At 48.3% G+C, this 27,380-nt stretch overlaps 3 protein-coding genes across 32 annotated transcripts in view; all 3 read left to right on the top strand.

Moving 5' to 3' along the window:
• Nucleotides 1-2,498, top strand: part of ANK1 (ankyrin 1) — a 180,818-nt gene extending 178,320 nt beyond the window's left edge. For all 29 annotated transcript variants that reach the window (XR_014567554.1, XR_014567555.1, XR_014567556.1 and 26 more), the window contains one exon: nucleotides 394-2,498. Coding sequence is in view for 20 of the 29 variants with exons in the window: in XM_083753138.1 (XP_083609264.1) it covers nucleotides 394-420 (27 nt within the window). In the remaining 9 variants the exon portion in view is untranslated. The remainder of the gene's footprint in view (nucleotides 1-393) is intronic.
• LOC310851981 (putative CENPB DNA-binding domain-containing protein 1) overlaps nucleotides 1-27,380 on the top strand; it is a gene marked incomplete at its 3' end in the record, with an annotated part of 98,974 nt that overhangs the window by 6,952 nt on the left and 64,642 nt on the right. The gene's annotated exons all lie outside the window — the stretch shown is intronic.
• Nucleotides 12,444-27,380, top strand: part of NKX6-3 (NK6 homeobox 3) — a 641,500-nt gene continuing 626,563 nt past the window's right edge. The window contains exons 1-3 of one of the 2 annotated variants that reach the window (XR_014567614.1): nucleotides 12,444-14,053; nucleotides 17,875-18,044; nucleotides 22,660-25,619. Coding sequence is in view for 1 of the 2 variants with exons in the window: in XM_083753425.1 (XP_083609551.1) it covers nucleotides 13,672-14,053; nucleotides 17,875-18,044; nucleotides 22,660-22,887 (780 nt within the window). In the remaining variant the exon portion in view is untranslated. Of the gene's footprint in view, nucleotides 14,054-17,874; nucleotides 18,045-22,659; nucleotides 26,605-27,380 lie in introns of those variants that run through there. The other variant, XM_083753425.1, reaches the window with a different exon arrangement.

Here is a 27,380-nt window from a genome sequence, read left to right as displayed (position 1 = left end):
GCAAAATGTAGCAGAAACTTTAGCACCTAAGGCCCCTCCTGTGGGCTGTGGCAATGGCAAGTTGGAGGCCTCCTTACGCTAGCATGTTTCCCCCCTTGTGTTGAGCCAGCTTAACTGTCAGGATCCCCCTGCCCACCCAACCCAAATCACCCTGGGAAGTGCTTTATTCGATACTTTGAGTTACCTGGAGAGAGTGGGAATGAGCCCTGACCCAGGTGGGTGTGCTGTGTTTGAAGTGCAGCGGCAGAGATCATTCTGTCTGTGCTGGAAAGGTTCCTTCTGTTTGCACTGAAATCTCCGAGCCCAGAGGAGGGACGGGTGGAGGTGCTTTGCTGTGGCCTTGACATGTTTCTAACCCGAGCTTCCTGTCTCCTCTTCCTCTCTTTCCACCAGGGCTTCACCTCAACACCAATCCACTGACCTCCACCTCCCTCTTGTGCCCCCACGATGGCCAGGCGAGCGGAGCCACGAGCTCACTGGGGCAGGGCTGGCTCTCCATGACTCTTTAGGTTACATGGCATGATTTCCGTAAGAGACCTAACTTTACTGTCTTATTCGCATGACCGACCGACTGCAGACGCATGAGCTACAGTTCTTCCTCCTGACCTAAAGCCCGGACCGAGGAGGGGAAGCCGTGCGGGGGCGCCTGCTTCCCGGAGCCCTCTTCTTCTGACGCAGCAGGGAAGGAGTCAGCGGGATGGCACTCGGCGGCCCATCCACCCTCGCCCAGCCCTCCCTCATGCCCAGCCTTCGGTCCAGGTCTGCAGGCCTAGGAGATGGGAAGCAGAGCAGGGCTGCCCCGGGGGAGAGAAACCCGCCCCACGGCTGTTCCTGCCCAGTTCGGGTGGAAAAGCGCGGCCTGGACAGTGGCTCAAACCTTGTGTATACAATGCGAACAGATACCTACTATGCAAACACAAATAGGGACGTTCGGCAGGATGGCATTGGCGCGGCTCCCCGAGAAGCCTCCCCGGGCTGCCAGCCCACAGCGGGACGGAGGCAGGGATGGTGCCACTAAGGATGGTGCCAGGCAGAGCAGATCTCCCAGGCTCATATCTCTCTCTCTTGCAAGGACACACACACACATTCGGGGGGCGGGGTGAGCGGTGGGGGGAAGAAGAGAGGGGGGAGGAAGGGCTAGTGCATGAGCCTCTGCCAGTCCACTTGTGCCAGGCCCATGGGCACCAAGACCTCGGGCTGGAAGAGCGCAGCGTCCCGCTTGCGTCCGATGCCCGGATCCACCCAGCACAATCTGTCGCTCAGGAGAGGTGCAGAGCTGCGTTGCAACCTTACCTGCGCTTCTACACTAGGGAGGACCTGCAAAGGCCTCCCAACTCAGCACAGACGTGGCACCTGCCAAAGTTTCCTGGACCACTCCTAGCTGGGGAGTAGCTGAATCTCCCCCCGCAACCCACTTACACACTCCCACACCAAGTCCCAGGATGAATAAAGCGAAGAGCAGTGCACTCTGGGCCTTTTTTTTCCCTGCCAGAGGATGCTCTACTGCCCCCTCCTTGCCCCTGGTGCTTGGGGAATCCTCCCCCTCCCCATGACACTTCTTCCAGCCAAGCCAGAAGCCTGGGACTCCTTCCTTGAGCAAAAGGTCGATCCTTTTAGGAGGCATCTGCCCTGGGATTCCAAAGAGAGCAGGGGGGGGGGAGTTGGGGGGGAGTTATGCTGGCTGGTTGCCATGTGACTCCCCCCCCTCATCAGTCTTTGGACCCAGAAGAGATGACAAGGGGCACCAGCTTCCTGAGAAATGCACAAGTTCAGCTCTTTCCCACAGGGACCCCCCTTCCAGGCCTTTGGTGGTGTTGCTGCCACCCCATATGCAGCTGCTACTGCTGCTGCTGTTGCCGGCAGCAGGCCCGGCTCGTTGACCCCCCCCCCCAAGCAATCTGGGGCTGGGCAAGCATGTGGGTCCCACTCTCATGCACAAGGGGCAGGGTGATGGGGCGAGGGAAGGGAAGCTGGGGAAAGACCCAAGAATGTGGTCCAGGCATCTCCACAGAAAGTATCAAGAGCTGCCCCAGTGACTACCATGCAAAGTACACACAGCAACACCCCCCCACCACTTTCATGCAACATGTGCCCTGTATGCCCACCCACCCCAAATTGCTGACACAGCCTTTGCCATAGACTCTAGCGTGGGGGCCCCCCATGCTTTGGCCTCCTGTAGTGCGTAGGAAAATGAGCTGCGAACTGTGCCCCCCTCGCCTGCCTGCGGGGCGACGCTTTGCCCGCTGATTGCTAGTAGGAGCTGTAGGGGAGGGTGATGCCTAGAGAATGCTGCCGTCTGCACTCTAGATGCTTTTTAGAAGTTTATGAGATTACTTTTAGTTTCTTTTTTATTGTTATGGGAATTTTTGAGCCTTTTGGCTCCTCCTCCTCCTCCCCTCCCTCTTCCTCCCCACCTCCATCCCTCACCCCTGATGTATAGACCATCCTCCCTTGTCCACCTGCTACCAGAATCCGAGTTAATAAAGAAACCAACACCACTTTGTGCTGCCTCGGCTTCTGTCTCTTCTTCCTCTCGCTTGCTAAGAGGAGCGCCAGAAATCCAGCTTTGCCTGGTCCCCTCCAGGAGGCAGTTGGGGGGCTTGGATCGCCAGGGGGTGAGAACGCCTTCAATAATAATAATAAAACAGCCAGAAGACTCTGCCTGCAGCTTGCATGCTTCAGCCCAGCAGGAGCTGGCTTCAAATTATAGCATGAACCCTTGGGGAAGCAGGGGGCCTTCTGACTCCCCTGCTCCCTCTCCCAATTGACCTCTGTTTCCAGGGCCCAGCATGACCTCAAGGGGTCTCTTTGCTGGGCCCAGAAATCTCAGGGTCTGGGATACGCCTGACCTGGCAGCCCTACTTACTAACTTGACTTCTCTCTTTATTTGTAAAATAGTTTAGATAACCAGGACGTGGTAAATAGGGTATCAAAGGTAACATTGGACATGGAGATTTGCAAAGACTGCTGTAATTTTGCCAGTTTACATCTAAGGAAGGGGGAGAAGTTTGATGCTGTTCACATTTAAAGGCAACTATCATCATTTGCCCTTTCTGAAACAATACGCTAAACAAAATCTAGCCAGTCTTCTAAATTTGCTCTCTGAATTTTGCAATGCAGTTCCTCAGCATAGGGAAATTGCATTAGAGCAAATTGCTTTGCAAACGTGTATATTAGTCAAAATTGCAGACAAAAAATGTGTATATGAGCAGAAATCCTGCCATGGGCACAGAGGAGTGGTGGGAGGCACCAGCTGGAGAGCCCCCAAGGGAAGTGTGGCCGTGGGTGGTCCGAGGGAGAAGACTGGGAGGGGGAGGTGGTGGAAGCTGAAGAGGTAACAGGGTTAGTGGGTAGGGAGAGTCTGGCAGAGAGAAGCCCAGAAGGGGAAGCAGGAAAGGAGGGAGGCCAAGGGGCAGAGATGAGGCAGGCTGCTGAAGAATCTGGGGGGCCTCCCCCTCCTGCTGTAACCAGCTTCCCCCCCCCCCCCCAGTCTCCCAGGACCAGAAGAGGCAAGAAGATGGCAGAGCAGAGAGAGACATGTGGACAGAGTCTCAGATTGCTTGAGAAGGACCCAGGGGAGGAGGAGACTTAGAGAGTGGCGGGAAGGCAGGAACCGGCAGTCCTCGCAACTGCCTCACTGGGACAAGACCTACTGGGAAGGGTTGCTGCGGTTACCTCTAGGACTGAGCTGTTTTGTTTATTTGAATAAATAGTTAACTTCACTGACACCTTGTGGCCTGCTCCTGACACCCGTCCTGATAAAGGCACACTAAAATGCTAATGAATTTTTGGTGTGTGTGTGTGTTAGTACAGCAAACTGATGTGGATATGCATAGAACTAAGAAAAATAATGGAATAATTAGAGAGCAACTGAAATGGTCAGATTTGCCCATCCCTCCAGATGATGTGGGTTTCCTGCAGCTTCCACTGAACTATGTAGCTATGGTATTTTATTTTTATTTTTTTAAAAAGCCAAGTCAGACAAGGGCAAATCACATGATTGATGTTGTGTCTAGCTTTGCCCTTAGGTAATTTTCCTTTGGAGCTGATCCCTGCAAATGCATTTCTGTGACCCCAAGAAAGAAGTTAAGGGTGCATTCCCCAAAGCAGCGTTGGGGAGCCTCCCAATGTCCCAGCTGCCCAGCCCACCTGGTCAACACTGATTACAAACATTGCAGTTCAGTGCAAGGTGCTTCCAGCAGTAAGTGATGTTGGTTTCTGTGGGTGTTTCTTTAGTGAATGAGGCAAAGCCATGAAGGAGAATTCTGTCTCCCGAAGGGGGCAACATGTCACGGAGGAGAGTGGACACACACCAAAGAAGCCAGTAGGAATTGCCACATCTGCCTTCTTTCTTGCTGGAAAGTTAAGAGTGTAGTGAACAAGCTGTCACTGCAGCTATTGATGTGAAAGAGTGTACACTTGATTTGTACAACTCAGCTATTGTGCACATAGCTACACACACATTAAATGTTGCATTTGAATAACTATGAGTGTACAGCTGAAGTAATGTGTGCACACATTGTACCACTCATTTAAAATAATGTGTAGAAGCCCTTACTGTTGTCTCTGGTCAAGTAGCTACATGTAAGAAAACAAACACCTGTCTGGCAGAGGTAATAGTGTGAAACGTGTTCATGCCACAAGCAACTATTACATTCTTTGAAAACCTCTGTTGCATAAATTTGACTAACTTAATAAATCTGACTAAACAACATAAAAAAGGGGGGAGGGAAGAGTCTAGTGAAAGAGGGTGTATCCCTCTGCAAAGGGATGGTGTGGATGACCTGCTAAAAAACATAGGCAGTTCATTCTCCTAGTGCCTATCCTTATGTAGGCAAGATGGCACCATCCAGGCACCAGGGGGAGGTGTGCACAGTCTTGTGGCAGCCCCAGGGTTTGCAGAAGTAAAATAAAAGAACTTGAGAAGGGGCGCACAGCAAGGGCTTAGCATGCTTAGCAGCCACAAAAATGCTGTTAAGGTGGAGCTAGAGTGGAATGGAACCAAATGGAGTATCCTTGGGAAGGGTACAGGTGGCTGGTTTTCTGAGCAGGACCACTCAAGACATTTGGCTGCATGTCCCAATTATTCCTCCTGAAGCCAAACCTAAAACATGAGCTCTTCATTTCAAGTGGCCTGGCCCTCCCCTCTCCTGCATTCCCGATGTCTACACTACACAAAGAGTGCACACCTTGTACTTTTTATTTGGTTTTGCACACAAAATTTGGGCATGATGGGGTTTCAGGTCCCTGCTCTATGTTCAGTCGCATGGCTTTGACTCCTGGAACAAGGAGGCCCTCCAGGCTGGTGGCTGTTTTGCAACATGTTGTTGACACACTAATAGTTGCACAGGTGGTGGATTTAGTCTGGACCATCCCCACAGACTTCTGTTTATTAGTTCTGCATTACATCCTTAAAACGAATGCACTATTGGAGTCGGGGGGGGGCACTCTGCCCTAGTGCAACAAAAGCAGGACAATCACCCCCCATGCCAAACATCTGTAGTATGAAAAATTACATCCTTTCAGCAGGAAGCCTTGGGTCGTGCACTGACTGGAAGCCAAGCTTCCTGTCCACCCTGAAACTTTTCGCAGGCACCAAAAACCTTGAAAGTTGGATTGTAGATAATTGCTCTGACATCATCATGCACACAAATCAAAAGGATGCCTGGAGAGGCCCAAGGATTATTTATCTGTTTATATATTTTGAAACTTCTACACTGCTTTTCATTTATAAAATCTCAGAGTGGTTCACAGTAAGCAAGAAAGTCTCTAAAAGAGGCAAGTAACAAGCATTAAAAGCATCCAGATAGTCATAAAATGTTAAGAACAGCTCTTACAGCAGCAAACAGAACCAAGAATTGCAATATCAACCGCCAGGAGAGGCCAACGTAATCAGGCAGATCTTTAACTCCTGGAAAGCTCCACCACCACCTGACTTCCATGGGGAAAGCTCTCCTGATTTCCATGGGGAACTCAGTCCATAAAGTAGGTGCTACGGGGGGAAAGGTCTTCTCTGCACCCTGACCAGCCAAACTTTCTGTAGTCCAGAGAGCCCCTTCTGAAGATCTCAGTGGCCTGGGCAGACTGTCCGGTTGGGCTTACAGCACTGCTTGAGGAGGAAAACCCCGCCTGGCAGAACTTTCCTGTCCATTTCAGGGCTTATGCACACATACCTTTTTCCCTGCTCTCTCCAGGCATGGTTCACACTTTAAAGCTCTGTGTCCGGGCAGCCTTTGTTTTTGCTCTGGAGGTTTCTCTGTGAAAACCTGCTCTTTAAAGCTCAGCAGGAGCAAATAGCAATCTGCAGAAAACCCAAGTTGACATTTGGTCTGATTGAGTGCTAAAGAGCAAGTTTTCATGGAGAGATCTCAGGGCAAAAAAAGAAAATGCTCTGACACAGAGCTTTTAAGAACGGACCTGTACTTGGAAAGAGCAGGTCAAAAAGTAAGTGTGAATAAGCCTGTAGCAGGAACCCCCCCCCCACCCCAATCATTCTGTTTGTATAAACTTCACACACACAAACACTCACACACTACATACGCCACATTTCTGTTATAAATTCATAGAAAATCAACCATACATCGGATTTGCACTGTTCCATTTTTATTTTACTCCATATGACAAGAACTAACAAAGGGGGGTGGCTTAGTCCTGGTCAGCCATAATCCCTTCACCATCTCAGCACATCCACAGGAGCCCTGCCCAGTTGTTATGCCAACCCTGATGATCCCAGACAGAAGACAATCAAGATCACAAAGAACTTGCATATGGGAGTGGATTCAGCATGGTCTGAAACAAAGGACAATGATCAGATCTTCCCTCTGGGGGCAGGAAACTGCAAACTCCCCTTTGTCTCCTGGAAGTGACTCATGGGGAGGGGGGAAGGGAGGAACCAGCCAGGTGACAAGACACTCAGGTTACCACCAACTCCTCCCTCAACCCCTCCTTTCTGTAATGTATGCATGATGTTTCTGGGGGTGGGCTTGATCTAGAGGAGGGGAATTTCAAAAGTTTTTATAAGACCTTGCACACTATTCTTCTGGGTCTTTCCTCTCTCCTGCAAGTGAGGGGAACACCCTGTTGCAACAGTTCAATAAAGGCCAAGCCTACAGGCTGCTGTTTTGCTCCAAGTTATCCTGGTTGGTGTCTTTGTTTTGCCCAAGGGAGCCCTCCGATTTTTCCTGTAACAAGCCCTAACTCTTAAGGCCCAACAAGACAGGAAACGCATGCCCCCATCAAGCAATGTGTGTCTGTGCTTTAGAGGAAAGTATCAATGGGACGCAGAGATGGATGCAAAGCTTAGAGGCAGGAAGGAGAAGGGACAAGTAGTTCCTCCAGCCCTTTGCTTTTCTCACTGTCACAACCTCCCAAGTCTGTTTTTCTTTCTTTTAACAAATGTGTGACAATCATGCAGAACCAGGGGCGCCGACTTATAAAAAATATTGGGGGGGCCCATACCGGGGTCCTGCCCCGGGAAGTTTTCTAAATTTTAGATGAAAATTAGTGAGTTTTAAAGTTTTTTAAAAGTATTTTAGAGTCATATGATCAACATTAGAACCCCGAAAACTCGACTCTCTATAACTCCACACTCCGGGAAACTCGACAAGCCTGAAACACTTTTTGGCTTTGAAAAAAGAAACAAAACAAAAACACGCACGGTATTTTCGTAAAAAGCTAATTTAATTTACAGTAACAATTATGCTTATAGACTATTACAGAGCAGTGAATATATAGCTCTGAAAAGACTGAAATGATATTTAAATAAATCCTAAACTATCATTAAAAGAATAAAACATAAAATATTGCTGTCGCACAGTAATAGCACTTTGATTAATAAGTGAAATAGCTAATTTAAGCTTACTTTGAATAAGGCTGAGGGTTCATTAAATAAATATAATATCTCAAAGTTAATGCTTTAATACAGTTAATAAAGTTAATACAGTATGCCTAATACTGTATGTAAATACTGTAATACTGTATGTAAATAACGGGCTTTAATTGGGTCTTACACCCTAAAAATATTTAAGTATTTGAAAATAACTAATACAGTACTATAGTAATATAGAAATACAGTACTAAACTAGTACTAATATTTCAAAACTGAAAATTTAACATTCTGTATGTATTTAATTCTCTATTTTATAAAGATTTTTAATATCTGACAGTGAGTTTGGAGTAGCCCAATGCAAAAATCCTGAGGATCCATGTGGATCCGTGCTTTGCAACCACGTTTTTGCACCACTGTGACCCTAGGCAACAGTGGGTGCGTGATTTTTTTGGTGCAAGATGTAGCCATGGACATGCTATGTGATCTGATGGTGAATTTGGGGTGACCCAATGCAAAGATCCTGAGGATCCATGTGGATCCGTGCTTTGTAACCACGTTTTTGCACCACTGTGACCCTAGGCAACAGTGGGTGCGTGATTTTTTTGGTGCAAGATGTAGCCATGGACATGCTATGTGATCTGATGGTGAATTTGGGGTAACCCAATGCAAAAATCCTGAGGATCCACGTGGATCCGTGCTTTGTAACCACGTTTTTGCACCACTGTGACCCTAGGCAACAGTGGGTGCGTGATTTTTTTGGTGCAAGATGTAGCCATGAACATGCTATGTGATCTGATGGTGAATTTGGGGTGACCCAATGCAAAAATCCTGAGGATCCATGTGGATCCGTGCTTTGTCACCACGTTTTAAATGGGGAGGGAAGGAAAAACACAGAAGGGACAAGAAGCACAAGAGGGGTGTGCGGAGAAGCAGCTGGCTAAGGATGCAGGGGAGGAGTTTAACGGGGTGGGGGGGAGGAAAGGAAGGCAAAAGTCCCCCCCCCAGCCAGCCCTCTCTCTCTCTCTCCCACCTGCATCCCTAGAGCACGGAGAGGAGGAGGTGGTGGGCTGGAGCCTGCACGCAGTGTGACTAGGAAAGAATTAGAAGGAAGGACTCGATCCTTTCCTTAATCCTCTGCTTGCCAGGAGGGCAGGGGATTCCCTGCTCTTTGTTGAGTTTGAGCAAACGCTGCAACAGAAGCGGGTGGGCAGTAAGACCCTGAGGCAGAGTGCAGGAAAGCAGCAGCTTCCGCCTTCCCTCCGCCCGACCGCCTGATCTTATTTTTGCCTGATTTTTGCCTATTTTTGCCCCTGCGCTCCGGCGAGTCAGCTCCAGGGACCACACATTCGCTCAATAACACGCACAGACATTTCCCCTTACTTTTTAGGAGAAAAAATCTGTGTGTTATAGAGTGAAATTTACGGTAATAATTTTCTTAAATTATTGGGGGGGCGGAGCCCCCCCAAACGAATTTTTGAGGGGGCTCGGGCCCCCTCAGGCCCCATGGAGTCGGCGCCTATGTGCAGAACTCTCCTTTGGCCCTCAAGAATGGGGAGGGGGTATGTGGGCTGGCAAGCCAGTGAGTGGAGCTGGGAGAGAAATCCAGTCTCATTGAGATTTTAATGTGAAACTACCTAATCTGTGCTTTTTGAAACGATGCGAATCAAAACAGAGAAGTTACTCTTCTCCAAATTTTGCAATGCAATTATCTAACCAAATAATGTCTCTAAATATGTTTATATTAGGAGAAAATGTGCACAAAATGCATTTAATTGTGAAAACAACACATAAAATGCATTATATTTGGGGAAATTGCTTGCAAACGATGTGTACATCAGAATAAATTTGCGCTAAAATGTTAGTGAATTTTCATGAGGATTTTTTTTAGTGCAGATTGATGTGAAAATATGGAGAATTAAATGGAAGATTGGGAAAATGAGAAACTGAGGGAAATCAAAACAGACAGATTTTGTTCATCCCTTCCCATGATTTCTACTTACAAAACCCATCCCCAAAACACCCCTTCACCTCACCCTCTGCAGAGACATAAGCAGTGCACTTTGGCTGGCATAGAAGAGATTGGATGGGGTTCAGAGAGAGAGAGCATGGGAGACTCCAGGCTCCTAGACAGTCTCTGTCCCTTTGATCTCTGTGCTGACCTGTCCTTTTGAAGGGAAAGTGATCCATGTTAGGTGGTGTCCTTTTTCATTTCTGCCTTCCCTCTCACACTTTCCTGGACCTTGGATGTATCTTCTGAGAACAAAGGGGCATGCCTAGCTTCTTTGTTTTAGTAAACTCGTTAGCAAGGACTAAAGAACTCTTTCCTCTCAAGAATGTACTTCCCTGAGTAAACGAAAGCTTTCTTATTTTTTGCAAAGTCTCCATCTGCATGACTTTAATTAAAGGTGTGCACTAAACAAGGATTCATTTCATGAAAGCTACTGCATGCAATCCCTGTACACTGATAGTGGGTTCATCCTATACTGTACAGCACAATCCCATTCTTCTGCCCCCAAAATGTGTGCTTTCAGATGGGTAGCTCAAAAAGTGTAAGAAGAGCCGTGTTAGGTCAGACCAAAGACCTGGAACTATTCTGTTTCCACTGGGGTCATCGTCTTCAGAACATGCGGGCAACCATAGCTCTCTCCTAACGCTCGCTCTCTTCCTAGCAACTGGCGTGCAGATACCGATAGAATCATAGAATCATAGAGTTGGAAGAGACCACAAGGGCCATCGAGTCCAACCCCCTGCCAAGCAGGAAACACCATCAGATACTCTGATACCCAGTAAGTAATATAGTGACCATGACTAGTAGCCACTGACGACTTAAGTTTGTATGACCCTCTTTTAGAGCTGTCCAAAGTGGCTGCTGTCACTACATCTTGTGGCAGAGAGTGCCATAGTTTAACCATGCACAGTATGAAAAAGTACAGCCGTTCACCATTCATTCTTCGCTCACTGGATTACTCCTCTGGGTTTCTTGTACAATGAGAGAGGAAGAAAAATTTCCTATCCACATTCTCCATACTGTGTAAAATCAATACACCTCCAACACAGTCTCCTTAATTGCCTTTTTCTAAAATAAAGAAACCGCAAATGTTGTAAGCTCTCTCCACAGAAGAGTCACTTCATCCCCTTAATCATTTTGGCTGCTTTTTCTGATGCTTTTCTGACTCTACAATATCCTTGTTGAGTTGGGATGCCCAGAACTGTCCACAGTATTCCAGGGGTGATCAGATTTGCATAAAGGCATTCTGACATTGGTACGTTATTGTTGATCCTTTTCCATGACCCTGGACACTGGATTTCCATTTTCCTTTCACTTTTTCACTCCTCCTGCACACACCAGCCTCAACATTTTCATTAAGCTGCCTGCCATGACCCCAAAATTCCTTTCCTGGTCAGTCATAATCAATTCAGACACCCTCGGAATTGATTCTAAATTTAGGGTTTTCCTACCCTAGTGTGCATCACTGTACTTTCCTTGAATGATGTCTGGCATTTTATTGACCATTTACCCAGTTTGGAAACATCATTTTGGAGCTTTGCAGAATCCCTTTTGGGCTTTATCACCCTGAATAGTTCGCTGTTGTCCATAATCCTGATCCTATCTGGGCCTTTTCGGTAGTGGTGCCCACCCTTTGGAACACCCTCCCATGTCAAGGAAATATAACCAACTATCTGTCTTTTAGAAGACATCTGAAGGCAGCTCTGTATAGGGAAGTTTTTGATGTTTGGTGTCTTACTGCATTTTAATTTGATGGAAGTTGCCTAGAGTTGCTGGGGAAACCCAGTCAGATGGGCAGCATATAAATAAGAAATTAATAATAATAATAATAATAATAATAATAATAATAATAATAATAATAAACAACCTCACTCCTAGCTCCAGATCATTTAAAAACAAATTCAAAAGTACAGGCCCCTTTATAGATCCTTGGGAGGGCATACTTCTAAGCATGCTTTCCACCAATTTACCCAGAACAGATGTTAAGCTAACTGGCCTGTCATTTTCTGGATCCAAAGGTCCAAATAACATAAAATAAAGTAAAATATTCTAACTTCAGCCCCTCTGTGGTCCAGATCAGTCCTTGAACAGAGGATGGTTTTAGATATTTTAATAATAATAATAATAATAATAATAATAATAATAATAATAATAATATTTTTGTTAGAGATCAGCAACTTCACCTTTGCATTCCTGAAGGACTCCTGGATGATCGGCATTCAGACATGGCGATTTGTAAATTTGTGAATGAGGCTTAGACATCCGTCTCTTGTCACCACTGTATCCCTAAGTTCACTGAGCTCTCTTAGTGATAATGCCCGTTCAGTCATTGGTTCCTGCCGGCATCTCCACAATCTCCTTCTCTTTCTTGGCTCCAAGCTGAGCTGCAGGAAGAATTGCAATGGACTTTTCATCACTTTGGGAGGTAGGGAACCTTTTTGGCTACATGGGTTGGGTCCTTATCAAAATCACCCACCTGTCAATCACATGACATTATTATGACATTGTGTGATTGACATTGTCTGAAAATCTCTTGGGCGGGTCTTGCAGGACCTCAACAGCCAGGCACTTGGGAACCTGCAGCGGCTTCCAAGTACTTTTCCCAATTGCAAAGCGTTTTAAGACAGCCCCCACTGTGATGTGGGCTGGTGCGCAGGTGGCCTTGGTTTGGGGGAAATGGCCCCATGGGTCACACCAGACATGGAAGACCAAAATTGGCCCACGGACCGCCACCCCCACCCCCCTGGCAAGGAAGGTCCTTTTTGTTCATGTACATTCCACTGTGTTATATCCATGCTAGTGGGAATGGAGGCAGAAAAGATACCTAAGCCAGACTTTTTTCCTTTTGATTTTTAAAATCTTTTTTCTTAATGATAAAGTATTGCCCTTTCCCAAGCATTTTACTCGTAATCAATAAAAATAGAAGTAACATTGTTGAGAAAGTGAAATGGACAGATCTGTCAATCTCCAGTCCCAGTCCCCCAGGACGTTCCACAACAGCCTTTTAAAAAATAAATAAAACAATATTCCCTACCATGCAGGAGCAGAATCTCTTGCACAGATTCCCATCTATTTCCTGTAGGGCTTCCCCCAAGGACCAGGGCTCAGGCTTGTCTGACCTCCCATTTTGCTGCCCTGTAAAGGCCCACCGAAACCAACTGCCTGAGGCTGCGGCCTCATCCTGCTCCTTGGAGAGCTGCACCCGCATTTCCTATCCATGGTCCTTCTGTTGCACTCGCCCATAATCAGAGTCTGTCTCCTACAAAGGTGCAGAGTCTCTCTCTCTCTTGCACAAACACCCCCACCCCTCCCACTCTATCATCCATCACACACACCAGGCAAAGGCAGGCTCTCCTCCCCCCCCCCCCCATCCAAGCGTTAAGGTTCTGGTGTTGACCGTAGATCTTTCAAAGGGTAATTTGTCTGGGAGCAGCCAATCCACATCCTGTCCTTGGCCCAGCCAATGAGAGCCAGGAGACCCAGCACAGCAGCCTATCAGAGGCCCAGTATTCTAATAAGCCCCATCTTTTATCAGAGGGAATGAAGCTTCCCTTGAAGTTAAACTTGGTGGCTGGCCAGTTTTGACTTCAGAATCTCTGGGGCACAGGGAGGTCCGCTAGCCAGGCACCCAATGGACTTGAGCCACAGTTCCCTTGGCCAGCAGGAGCTGCTCCAGACCACCAGCTGCCTCTGTGCCAGCAGGGAGGCTGCCAAGTAGAAGCAGAGTCTCTGTGAGATGGCACTTCCAATGTGCCATGCACTTCTGGGAATCTAAAAGCTGCATGATTGACCCCCCAAACCTCACTAGGCTCATCTCCCAGCGGGCAGTCTAGCGATGGACACCAACCTCCAGGGGACATTCCTTCTCAACAACCCTCCTCTGCCCCCTTTCCCAGAGGTGAAGGCCTCGATGTGCCAGTATACAGTGCAAAACTCCTTCTACAAGCTCAGCCCCCCTGGGCTGAGTGCCCAGCTGGCTGCTGGCACACCGCATGGCATCAGCGACATCCTGAGCAGGCCAGTGGCTCCACCAAATGGGGGTCTTCTCTCGGGCTACTCCCACGTTGGTGGGTTCAACGGACTGGGCACCCAGAGCCTTTACTACGGGTCTCAAGTGGGGAACTTCTCCAAAGCCGGAAGCGAATACTCAGCCAGAGGTCGGAACTGCTGGGCAGACACAGGGCAGGAGTGGCATGGAGCTCGGCCATGTGGTAACCGTGAGTAGCAAACTAGCCATGGGGTGGGGTGGGTTTGGGGGGACGTGGGGGGGGGAGTAGCCAGGAGAGGTATCTGTAAGGGTGAGGCGATGGCCTTGGGTGGCGAAAGGAAACTGGCAAGGCTGAACCGAGGGCAGAACTTGGTCCTGGAATACGCAAAGTAGTTATGATTGTTCATTATGGCATCATTCAAGTAGTGGAGCAACTTGGGCACTCCCTGCCTCAAGGGGCTTGCAGTATGCATTTGAACAGCAAGTGAAAAAACACAGTGAAGAAAAAAGAGAGAAAGTTGAAGGATGAATGAACACAGGCAAAGGCAGCTAAACATGCTGGACTTTGTTTGACTGGGGAAGAGAGGGGGCGCTTAAGAAGTCAAAGGGCACCAGAAAGAGGCAGGTTTGCATGTAGAGTCATCAGTGTTTGTAGTGCTTTCACAGAGTCACATGCAGGAGGAAAAACAGCATATTTTGGAACCAGGAGCTTACAGGTTTTGAGAGTGTGAGAGACAGCAATGACAGGAAAAAGTAACTAGAGATAACATGGCAAACAAGGAGACAAGTATCCTTGAGCATGTGCAAAGTTTTAATAACCACAGGCAGCCTTTCACCTCTTGGATTGGGGCAGACCTTCTAGGTCAGAGAGCCCTGGGATCCCTCATGTATCTCTTACCCCCACCTCACATTTGTTTGGAGATTGGTCACTGCAGAAAGTGGGGGGAGGGGAGGTTACCTGGTTTTCTGGAACAGGTGCCTGAGAAAGCTGCAGGAAGGTGACTGGCTCCTTCGCCCTCCCTCTGCGTTGCTTTTCCTGGGCAAAGGGAGCGGTTCTCGGAATCAAGCAAAGTTTATCCTTGGCTGCCACGAAAGTGCCCCTTGGAATGACAGACGGCGCCGGGTAGCCGGGTGTTGCTGATATGGGGCTCCATAAAGAAGTGTGCAAAAGGCCAGGGGCACTAGTGTGGCATGGGCACAGGTGCCAGGGAAACAGCCCTGGTGGAAGGAGAAACACGTGGCAAACCCACCCTCTGCAAAGGGAAGAGCTGTGCCCCATCACATCCTCTAGGGCAGCGGGTGGGGAGCCTCTGCCCCTCCAGATGCTGATGGACTCCAGTTCCCATCAGGCCTAATGGTCAGGGACGATGGGAGTGGCAGTCTAGCACCATCTGGTGAGGCAGAGGTTCCTCTGGGGCAGCTTTCCCCAAACCAGGGGGGAACATGTTTTTCAACCACAACTCCCATCGTCCCTAACCAATGGCTGCTGTGGCTGAGGCTGATGGGAGGTGGAGTCCAATAACATCTGGTTGGGCAAAGGTTGGGGAAGCTGGGCAATAAAGGCTGCCCTGGAGTCCAGCATAACTTTGCATTCCCTGCAGCTGCTCTCTGCTTCAGGGGGTTGGACTAAATGGGCCTCATGGTCCCTCCCAGCTCTACACTTCTGGAGGGCACCAGGTTGGGGAAGACTAGCTCTAACTAGTCTTATGCAAATTGTTTGGAGGCAGTGATGCTTCTGAATGCCAGTTGCTGAAAGCTGCAGGAGACAAGAGGAGATGGCCTGGGTCTTGCTCTTACTTGGGTCTTGCCTGAGGGTTTTCCGTAAGGACCTGGTGGGCAACAGGATGAGAACAGGGTCTGGTGGGCCATTGGCCTGATCTGGGGGCTCTTCTGCAGCGGAAGTGGGGGTAGGGATGGGGGAAGGATCAGAGGAACCAAGGCCACAGCTCACATCCCTGCAAAATTTCTTATAATAATTTCTTTTTGCAACAATAAAATATTGATGCAATGAACCAAAGTATCTAAAGCCCCACTGTGTCTGATTATTATTATCACTATTAATATTTATAAATTAAATGTATATACTGCCCTTCATCATAAGATCTCGGGGGGTTCACAGAATAAAAAGGGCCAGCCATGCCCTTGCCCCCCCCCCCCGGTGCACCTGCTCAGGGGCCTGAGTGCAGAGCAAGTCCTGGGAAGGCGACTTCAGCTGATGGGCAGGTTCATGGGGAAGAAGAGAGAGTCTCTCAAATCAACACCCCCCCACACACACCCCAAGGCTCCTTTGGGGGCCCTTAACAGCTTATATAGCTTTGGCATTGGTGTTTTGCTGGGAAGGGGGCTGAGAAGGCATGCCACAAGTCCCAGCCCAGATTTGCACCCAACCCAAGGCTGCTAGATTAATAAAACACACACAAGCCACCCAGATGTGTTTGGTAGACCAAGTTGTTTGGCTTGCTGGAGTAATCATGTGCCAAGTAATAAATAACTCTATTAAATAAGAATACTATCTTAAGAGCATCACTTCGGACAGGCAGAGGAGCAAGTGATAGGGCGGACAGGGGAAGGCTGAGAGTAGGGAACCTGAGGCCATGCCCACCCCCACCCCCCGGTCCTGCTAGGCCCCCTAGAGAGGTTTACCTGACTGGAACGCGTCTTGATCCCCGATGAGGAATATACGTTGCCCCGGCAGAAAACAGAAAGGGCTCTGTGAGCATGAGCAGAGAGCAGTGCACTTTGCAAAGGGAGACATTTGCCTGGATTGCTCCCCCTGCTTCTCCCACTGGCATTCAGCCGTCAGGAAGTGTCACTCTCGGGGGGCTCCCTCAGGGGCTCAGGCCCCAGCATCAGAAATGCCAACCTTGCCAGCACAAACAGGGTTTGTGGTGCACTGCAGTCCCTTTCTCACGAGTAACCTGCCCATTCTGTACCCATGGAGACCTCCTGAGCTACTGTCCTTCATCCTGGGCCCAGAGATTTTGTTATCTGCACTCTCAAGGATTGGGGGGGGTGCACTCCCACCCCATCCTCTGACATGCCCCGAGGTTCTTCCTCTGGGGTCAGGCCAGAGGGCACCTCAAGGCACCCCTAGGTATGGGCCTGTTCCCCAAGGTCCTCAACCTGTGGGGTGTCTGGTTCATTCTTCTTGCCCAGCACCAGATGACGAATAGGCCTGACAGAACAGTGCACAGAAGTGAATCTTTTAGCTTAAAAAGGTCCTCCTCAACCTGTGGTAGCTTAAGAACCTCAGAAGAGACTGCGGGATCAGGCCCATGCCCCCCCCCCCAGCCCTGCACCCTGATCTCACAGTGGCCACCTGGACGCCGGGGGGGACAGACCTGCAAGCAGGACATGAGACATTCTGCCTGCCTGCGATGCCCAGCAGCTGCCTTCAGAGGCGCCAGGCCTTTGATGGTGGGGGCACAGCATAGTCATTGCGGCTAGTAGCCACGGCTAGCCTGGTCCTCCGTTAATTTCCCCATCCAAGTTGGTGGCCGGCTCTGCCCCCTGTGGCAGGGAGTTCCATAGTTTAGCTATGCACTATGCTTCTGTCCTGGGTCTCCCAACATACAGCTTCATTGGATGCCCATAAGTTCCAGTGTTGAGGAGAGAGGGAGAAAAACTCTTCCCAACTCTTTCTCCACGCTGGGCATCATTTTATAGACCTCTACCACGTCAGCTCATATTGTCTTTTCTCTAAGTCCCGAATGCGGCAGCCTTTCCTCATAGCAGAGTCTCTCCATTCCCTTGATCATTTGGGCAGCCCTTCTCTGAGCCTCTTTCTGCAGGGTCCTCTTTGAGGTTAGGTGAACCAAACCTCACGCAGCACTCCAAGTACGGTCATGTGGCAGAGTGGTCTAAGGGCATGATGGGATGGGCAGTTTTGGTTTTGATTGCTTTCCTAGGGATAGCTGGCATAGATTTGCCTTGGTGTGTGTCTGGGGCAGGGGCGGCTGGAGGGCTCATCCTGCCTGGTGCACAGGGAAGGGAGCGCTAGCCAGCTTCAGTGCCCCTCAGGCCTCACGCTGCCCCTCTCCCTCTGCACAGCTGCAGGGCCTGTGGGCGACAGCCTCCACAAGAAGAAGCACACGCGGCCAACCTTCACGGGCCACCAGATCTTTGCCCTGGAGAAAACCTTTGAGCAGACCAAGTACCTGGCTGGGCCTGAGCGGGCCAGACTTGCCTATTCCCTTGGAATGAGTGAATCGCAGGTGAAGGTGAGCTCCCTGTACCTTTGTGAGACAAGCTGGGGGAGGGTGGGGGCAGGGAATCAGCAGCAGCACCCATAGGCTCTGCTTCGCCCAGGTCAGCAACTGGCAGCCCTTGGGCCAAATCCAGTCTCCAAAGAGGCACTGCCAATTGGGAGGTGAAAGAACAAGCTGGAGAAGAGGCATTGATGGGACATCAGTTTAAATCTGGGGCTCACAATGCGGTGCTTGTGAGCACCAGAGCACCCTCAGGCACATGGCTGAACACCCATTCATCCCAATTGTTGGGGATTTTTTTTCCTTTTTTGCTTGCAGAGGTTGCTTTGGGTTTCCTTGGTTTGTGGGGGGGGGGAGGTTCCTGCTTTTTTTGTCTCTGCTTTGTTTGCTGGGGAAGCAGTTCTTTGGTGGTGAAGGAGGGTTAGGTCCTGTGCACTCTGTATTTTGTGGTGCTCACAACAGTTTCTGAGATTTTCAACAGTGCCTCTGGGAACCCCAAAAAGTTTGAGGGCCCATGCTTTAAGGGGTGACCAATGAAATGCTTGCTCTCTGCCCTTAACCCCCATCTCAAAGTGTGTCCCATCCCCCAAAGCCAACTTGCTGATCAGGGCTAAAGATGCATAGCAAGCCTGTGTGCAGCCTGTGTCCCTTTCACTCACGTGGGTGATATGTGCAGGGAAGCCCACAGAGTTATGCCATGGGCTTTGCCTCAAATGGCACTGGGACAGGAGCAGGAGAGCTGGAGCAGTTTGCCTCAGCTGGGTTTCTGCCTGTGTCACAACAGGCTCCAAAACAGAGGCGTGTGTGTGTTTACATGTGCTATAGAATTAAAAACACGCTCTCCTGCTTTCAGAGTCACCAGCTGAGCAGGACAGGAGAAAGGACTGGCTTCTGTCAGCTTTTCACAAGTGCTGGATGAGCAGAAAAGCTGGCAACCAATACACTTTGGACCTGACTCTGCAACGACTCATGTGCAGAAAGGTGGCCCACCTTTGATCTAACTGTCCAAGGCCCTACATAGAGCTGCTGCCGAGTGCGGAGACGGAATCTTGTTTCCATCTTGGTAAGCAGCCAGGGGGCTGCCCCTGCTGCCCCTTGGCATTTGCCGCCTGAGGTGGTTGCTTTACACTGCCCCACGGCAGGGCCTGCCCTCTCTCTGCCACAAGCTTCCCTAGCAGGCTGCTGCTTTTCCAAAGCTCGGTCAAGCCGTTAAGCATTGTCTCATTGCAAAATTCTTAGCACACATCACCTCAAAACATAGGTAAAGGTAAAGGGACGCCTGACCATTAGGTCCAGTCATGGCCGACTCTGGGGTGCGGCGCTCATCTCGCTTTTATTGGCCGAGGGAGCCAGCGTACAGTCATGTGGCTAGCATGACTAAGCCGCATCTGGCGAACCAGAGCAGCGCACGGAAACGCCGTTTACCTTCCCGCCGGAGCGGTACCTATTTATCTACTTGCACTTTGACGTGCTTTTGAACTGCTAGGTTGGCAGGAGTAGGGACCGAGCAACAGGATCTCACCCTGTCGTGGGGATTCGAACCGCCAACCTTCTGATCGGCAAATCCTAGGCTCTATGGTTTAACCCACAGCGCCACCCGCGTCCCAAGCCCTCAAAACATAGTGGGAGATTTATTTTGGTTTTAAAATTATGCTACTGTTGAGGTTTTTAGAAGTTCAAGAATTAATCGTAGTTTATTAGCAATGAATAGCAGTTTATTAGTGATAGACTTTTGGAACATTATTCTTTTTCAAAATTGTCAATATGTATTGCATCCGAATTATTTTTTTGGAAATGGCTGCATGTCTAAGCAGACTAATTAACCTGCTACCCAATTAAAGAAAGCCAATGGATTGCATTTGTTTTAGTCCACCAGTTACATGGTTAAATCTGAATGTATTTGCATATGACAATAAGAATATTTCCAAAGAAAGAGGCACATTTTGTTTTCAGATGGCACACGAGGGTTGGACCAGGGTTCAAACCCCACTCGGCCATGAAGCTCACAGGGTGACGTTGTGCCATCACTCACTCTTGGCCAATCCCACCTCGCAGGATTCTTGTGAGGATAAGTGGAGAGGAGACCTCTGTCCTTGACCACCTGGAGCTCCAAGGAGGGAAGGTGGTGAAGTACAAATGTAATAAATGAAAATGAATGGCAGCACGCACAGTCTTAGAAGAGGCATTCTGTGTGCCAGACTGCAAGCCAGGTGCAGTATTAAAAATATCTGACTTCTAAAAACAGTTCTGCTGGCCCCTTTTAATCAAAATATCTTTAACAGTGCTGTGGCAGAAATTTCTTCTATTTACCTTTTTATAAACCATTAATGAGAAAGAAATTCTCAAAAGGGAGAGAAAATTTTGGTTAATTTGTCATGTACATGTGTGCAATTTGTGGTGCTTATATTATATCTGAAGTGATCAAAGGGTCTTTCTTTCTTTCTTTCTTTCTTTCTTTCTTTCTTTCTTTCTTTCTTTCTTTCTTTCTAGCATCCCTCCAGCATTCTGCACTCTGTAGCCTCCCTGGGTGCCATGAGGCAACTTCCTCTCTTGGGTGTATGCAGCAGGGGAGGCTGCAAACCACTAAAGAAATATTTGAAATATTTACTGGACAGAAAAAGGCCATATTCATGCCACTTTAAACACTCACAGCTCTCCCCCCCCCCCCAGTTATGGAAGCTGTAGTTTGTTAAAGGGGCTGAGAGTCGCTAGGCAAGCCCTATTCCCATCCCAGAGCTACAGTTCCCAGAGTGGTTTAACAGTCAATCCCTTTTCATAGGGAACTCTGGGAATTGTAGATCCATGAAGGGAATCAGGGCCCCCTAACAACTCTCAGCACCCTTAACAAACTACAGCTTCCCAAATTTGTTGGTGGGGGCCAGAAGCCATGATTCTTTAAACTGGTATCATAGCACTTTAAATGTATGGTGTCAATGTGGCCAAAGAAACTCCACACATCACCACCTTGAGGGATGCGCTAAGCTCAATCCCACACCCATTAAAAGCACAATGGAATTCTAGAGCCGCCTGAGAATGAGGCAGAAGCCAGGGAATCTCTTGGTGCAGGTTTGATTCCACTGGGTTGCCCAAACTGCCCAAACCTTTTATTTTATTTTATTTTATTTATTTGTTTTCATAAAATTTGACTGTAAAACAAAAACAAAACTCAAAGCAGTTTACAAAAAGAATAAAGCAATACGAATATGAGTAAAAACAGATAAGAACAGGTAAAAACAACAATTTAAAACATTCAGATAATAATTGAAATAAGTGCTAAGCTAAAAGCAGATTAAAATGCACATCTGCACACGAGATATCTGGGTAGTCTGGCCTACACAAAAAGATTTTAAGCGGGAGCCGGAGGCGACATTTCCATTTTGGATTTCCCAGCCCTTCCCTGTATCCTTTTTGGCACTGCCACACGGAGTGAGGGTTATGTAGCCCCAGGTCTAAGCAGTCAAGAGGACACACCTGGGGCAATGCCATCTCCCGGGTAAACTGGTCCCTGTGTTGTTAAGGGCTTTATAGACCAATGTGTATTTGCCCCCCTCCTCTTCCTCTGGGCAGGACACCCTGGGAAGAAATCTCTCCAGAAACAGAAGGGCAGGCTTTGGCGCATCACCAGTTTTTCATCAATTGATCTAACAAATGGATTGTCTTAAATGTTGTAGCCCTAAAGTCAATATAATTTAAACTAAGACAGAGTTAAAATGGCCTCCCAAAACTCTTCACACTTTTTGTGGGTGGTGAAATTGTGTGAGGGGCATTTTGCCATTTATACTTGGAGGGAAATGAAAGATTCTTTAATATTTTTTCTTTGAAAACTCTATTCTGAGAAATGAATTTTAGCTCACTTGATGGCAAATGAAACTATTGCTTCTTTTATTTTATTAGTGGAGGAAAGAAAGAAGCTGTGGGCCAAGAAAAAAGGTCTAGGAGAAGGAGGGACACCTGTCCACCCTGGTTCCTTCAAGAAAATTGAAATAATATTTAAAACAGTGGTAAAACTAGATCTGAAATAATATTTAAACAGTGGTAAAACTGGAACTGCTGTTGTGTTCAAAACTGGGGAGGCCATTTCACTAAAATTTCTCTAGGCCAGGACTAAAATGCTGCAGGAGTTTGAAAAGGGGGAATTTCTTTCAAATGTCTAGTTCTTTTACCAGAGAACTCTTGGTTTGTCGATAATTTAGTGCAACAAAAATAGGAACTCCAAAAAGCAAGTGGAAGTGGAAACAAATAGCAGAATGGAAAAAAGGAAAGGGGTTTATTGAGCCAGAGCATTTCAGACCCCTCTGGTCCTCCTTCAGGGACAATGTGGAGAAGAGCGATTCAGAATTCAGATCCAGTATGCCTAAGAAACTGAAGAGGCACCGCTGGATCAATAAACCTCTTTTTCAGCTATCATTTAACAAACCCCTGCCAGCCCCTTTTCCTCTGGGGTGAAGTGGCAACCCCCAATTCAGAAGTAAGATTGCCATCTTTCCCCGCCGGCAGGGCTCCTCTGCCTTACAGAGCCTGCCGCCAGAAGCCCATCAGCGGGGCGGCTGTTCCGCGAGCCCCTCCTGCCTTGGTGGGCTCCGCCTGCGCTCGGCTCCTGACCCGCTGCCCGTCCGCCTCCTTGCAGGTCTGGTTCCAGAACCGGCGCACCAAGTGGCGCAAGAAGAGCGCCCTGGAGCCGTCGTCGTCTTCGCCCCGCGCGGCGGCCGGAGCGGGCGAGCGCCCAGCCTCGGACGAGGACGACGAATACAACAAGCCTCTGGACCCGGACTCGGACGACGAGAAGATCCGCCTGCTGCTGCGCAAGCACCGCGCCGCCTTCTCGGTGCTCGGCCTGGGCTCGCCCAGCGGCTGAGCGGCAGCGAGGACTCCGGCCAGCGGGAAGCGGAGCAGCTCGGGCGGCAGGACGGGGCGGGGCTCACGCCGCACTCGGGCCGCCCGACCCTCAAGTCCTCTCCAGCAGCAAGGGAAGTTTCATCACATAGGCTTTAATTTCTCTGTTTGTAAAAAAGAAAAGCAAATATTTTCAAACCACTTACAAAATGACTCCAGGGGTTGCGGGAGGCACTCGCTCTCAGGTTGTGTCACAGGCACGAGCCAATAGTCACCTTCCACAGCCAGTTTTTCCTGGTTCAAACTGAATCATGCGGAAAACATGCCCCCAATTGTTCAAGATGTGCTAGTATCGAGGAGACTGACCAGCAACACCCTTCATAAAACGTTACACCTGTGTTCACCCTTCATTTGAGCCAGAGCTCACAAGTGCTGGGCCCTAGCATCCCGCCTTCAGTACTGACATCCGGCTCTGAAAGTTGTAAAGCAAATATAAAGGAGAGTGCTCCTGAACATAGGCAGAGTACACTTCAGTTGCCACTCCGGTGTCACAGCCTGCCCTCCCACAACCTGTTGGAGTTGGAGCTGCAGGTACAAATGTGAGTCCCCTTAGGCCCAGATCAGCACCAGATCCTGGCAACACTTTGAGAGGCTTAAACTGCAGGCTTAAACTGGGTCTGCAATATTCTGTTTTCCCAGGGAAGGCAGAAAAAAACCTATTCATTCTCAGCAACCACCAAGCAGCAATTCCTTTGCTGAGGTGAGGCTGCCACTGCAGCAAAACTGATGCAGATCTGATATATGCTTTTAATGTAGCTAGATGAGAAGCTAGCAGGGAGAAGTTTGGCAAATGCAGCTTCTCCTGTTCCAATACTGTACTCACAAGAAAAAGCTACAATTAAAAAACTAAAGTACTGTACCAGGACTCAAGCCTAGGATATACAGAAGAGGATATAATTAGTGCTGTTCCAAACATTTTTCCTGCATTTCTTTCTTTTCTTGTTGTCCACTCTCCATCAATTAATGAGAAAAGAAACTGCATTGAATAATGATCACAGGAAAGAGGAAATGTTGAGAAAATTATCATGGGTCTAGTGCAGGGTTTTTGTTGCCCGTAGCTTCCTTTTGAAGTGGCTGAGGGGTTTCTTCCTTCTGCAAATGTCCCGTGGTTCTGCATCCCACAGCCTCGGTGAGGGACAGCACTTTCTGAAAGGCCAGGGCAGCTGTGGCTGGGCTTTCATGTACGTGCAGAAGGCAGGGGTCCTGTCTACTGCTTGCCAGACCATGGTTTGTGGGCATTTTAAAAAAAAGCAAAGGCTTTTATTTTTAAATAAATCAGTGTTGAAATCTCTCTCTTTTTTTAGGTAAAAGAAACAACTTCCATTAAAAGCAAAATCAGTTTCCAAGAGTCCTTATAAGTCTTCCTCATAACAGCTGTAATTGCTTTCTTGCTCATACAAAAAAAAGATGAATATAAAAGAAAAGGGTTAGGGTTTCTTTGATAATCACACCAGTAGCACACATTTTAAAATGTTTTCAGTACATTAAAAAATATTTATTTCCGTGGAATCATTAACATTTTGTATGTGTAAATTGAAGGTGTTTGTCACATTGAAATCATCAAATCTTCATTTCTGGGCTAAGACTGGGCTGCAAAATTATGAAGAGAAATAAACCCCAACCCTTCAAAACCCAAGATGCAGTTTCCTTGTGCAAATACCCCAAATGGATAATACAAAAGTAGGAATGGCTTTGGGGCTTTCACATGCAGAGATATTCTAAGTTTCTGGATTAATTCCCAACAGACTTGGGGTTCCCCAGCTCACCTGAATGAAGGAGTGACACTTTACTTATTTGGCGTCCACAGATGAGCAAGCAAATTCAGGAGAGACCTTCACCAACCAGGTTTAAGACTGTCTCTCCTGTCTGACTCAACCAGCACGGCTGTGGGAGTTGCAGGCCAGGCAACTGGGGGCACCAGGCTGGAGACCCAGTTTGGCTCAAGAGGGCTGGAGGCGGGAAAGCTTTATGTATGCTTTTAAATGCTTTTAGCAGCTTTGTTTGAGGGAATCATCTGCTGATAAATAGGATTTGCCTTTGGAGGAAAGACTATGGGTTAGGCAATTGCACAAAAACTCAGGCAAACAATGCAAAAATAGAAGCAATTGGCATAACCCACAAAAAGTGGGTTAATTTAGCTGCAATGCTCACTGAAAGCATTTCTGGGGTTGCTGCTTACTTAAAGGGCTGACTTGGCTTAACCCATCCCACCCCCCACTTGGTGCCCTCCAGATGCTCTGGACCAGGCATAGGCAAACTCAGCCCTCCAGATGTTTTGAGACTACAGTTCCCATCATCCCTGACCACTGGTCCTGTTAGCTAGGGTTGATGGGAGTTGTAGTTCCAAAACATCTAGAGGGCCAAGTTTGCCTATGCCTGCTCTGGACTATAACTCCCATCAGCCCCTGCTTTCATGGCTGCAATGGCAATCTTTTCCATGCTCCTTGCCCTATAATTTAATTACAGCATCCACCATAGTTTTAAGGCACTCCTTGCAAACGCCTCATGTGGCCTGAAATGTGTTGGGATTAGTTTAAAATTGTCCATTAGGGCCAAACAAGAGGAGTGGGGAGTGTGTGTTTGTATACTTTTTTAAGGATACAACCCTTTCCTCACTGGCCATTCCTCCTCTGCACTCTACATTCCCAGTGACTGGCAATCAACACCTGGAAAGTGCAAGAGAAGACCTACAGGGTAGAAAGGGTTAGGCACAAGCACCTGCCACATCTCCCCTCCCATTTGCCACCTCTTCCCTCTCACTTTCAACTGAGGTTCCTAATCTGGCTGCACTCCCAATGCTCTAATTTGGGTGTGGGGAACCTTTGGTCCTCTGGGTGCCAAATGAGACAACTCCCATCATCTCCCTGGCCATTGGCCAGGCTTGCTAAGGCTGATGGGAGCCAGAGTCAAGCAACCTTTGGAGTTGGGATCCAGGATACTAGATGCAGGTCAGTTCAGGGAGTCAAGGAGCTGATCCTGCCATTTTCTTCTCTGAGGCAGCAAGCAAGTAAGCAGGTGGGGGGAGGGGGAGACACTGGGGCATCCGCAGATGGCTTCAGTATGGCTGCCTGGCTTCCTGCTGCATTGGGGGATCTGGCAAAAGAGGCGGGAATCTCAGAATGAAGATCTCCACATTTTCTATAGCAGTCATTAAGAATGCTTTTGTATGGTTTTGCATGTTTGAGCTGAAGCAGAACTTCTCGTTGCTGTCTTTTCCTTGCACATGCAGGCCAGCTGGAGAGAACAGAATGCCACTGGGCATATGAAGAGGATCTTTTGCACCACTTTGCTTAGCCAGCACACACACAAACCGGGACTCGAAGCAAAGCTTCCCATTTAAAAGGGTGAGGATTGGGCAAAATTGCATAGAAAGATGTGTATATTGGGATTAATTCGTGTTAAAATGCTGAATAATTTTCACGAGGACTTTTTAGGAAATGAATTTAAGAATGGGGAAATGAAAAATGGAGAGAAATCAATACTGACATATTCACCAATCCCTACTTTGGACAGATCTGACTCTGGTTTTGCTTCTCCCTGCCTTGCAGCTTTGGGCAGCCCAGGAGCATCTTTCACAGTGAGGTGTTGGCAGCCCTAAGGGCGGAGGGAGGCGGGGGACATTTTGGTGCTCCATGGAAGGCAGGATGTGCTGTACATACAGGTCATAGGCAACCTAATCAATAAAGGATGTTACCTGGATGTGCTTTAGGTCCAGTTCTTTCTCTGAGATGCAGTGGGAAAGATCTCACCAAGGAAATTGTGGGTGGGCAGCTTTTTGACTGAAGTCTCAGTCTCTGCCGGGTTTTTGCTGCCAGCATTTTCATATTGGGGCTGGCCTGAAGCCATGAAAAAAGTGCATCCCCTCCACGCCCCACCACCTGCAGAAGCCGGTTGACCAGGGTGTTAATTCTTACTTCAACACTTTTCTCTGCCCCCCCTGTTTCAGGCCTATTACCAGAAAAGCAAAAAGCAAGACCAGCTGGTTAGTTGGTTGGTTCAATTCCCACGGCTGTTTTAAAATCTGTACACCTTTAAGGGTGTACACCCAGAATGTGCACCGAAACAAAGACTCTGTGCTCTGTTTCCCCTACTCTCCCATCCATCCCCCACCCTGCTGATGTGAAGACGGAGGATGTTTCTGCCAGGTTTTGAGGGGCCAAGGAGGGGAGGAAGAGATTTCAGAAGGCAGTGCACGTTCAGAACCATAATCTTGCATCTGGTCAAATGAAACTGCCAGGTGTGCTTTTCTCTGCATAATAACCAGAGACTTCAGGGCTTCTGGGGAATTTGGTATGAAATGAAGCTGGGGCGCTGGTGATGGAGACAACATTCCGTCTGCCTTCTGTGGCAATTAGGGCAGTTATGTAACTTCCTTTATAGTGGCCAGTGCTCTGAGGCTCCTCTTTCTGAAAGCATCCTCTCTTTCAAAGGTTGTCCAGTATTATAATAACAACA

This window comes from Podarcis gaigeae (assembly GCF_964106915.1).
Source record: "Podarcis gaigeae genome assembly, chromosome: 8".
In the NCBI taxonomy this organism is placed as follows: domain Eukaryota; kingdom Metazoa; phylum Chordata; class Lepidosauria; order Squamata; family Lacertidae; genus Podarcis; species Podarcis gaigeae.
Note: the sequence above shows the minus strand (reverse complement) of the source record. Positions and strands in the feature narration are given on the sequence as shown.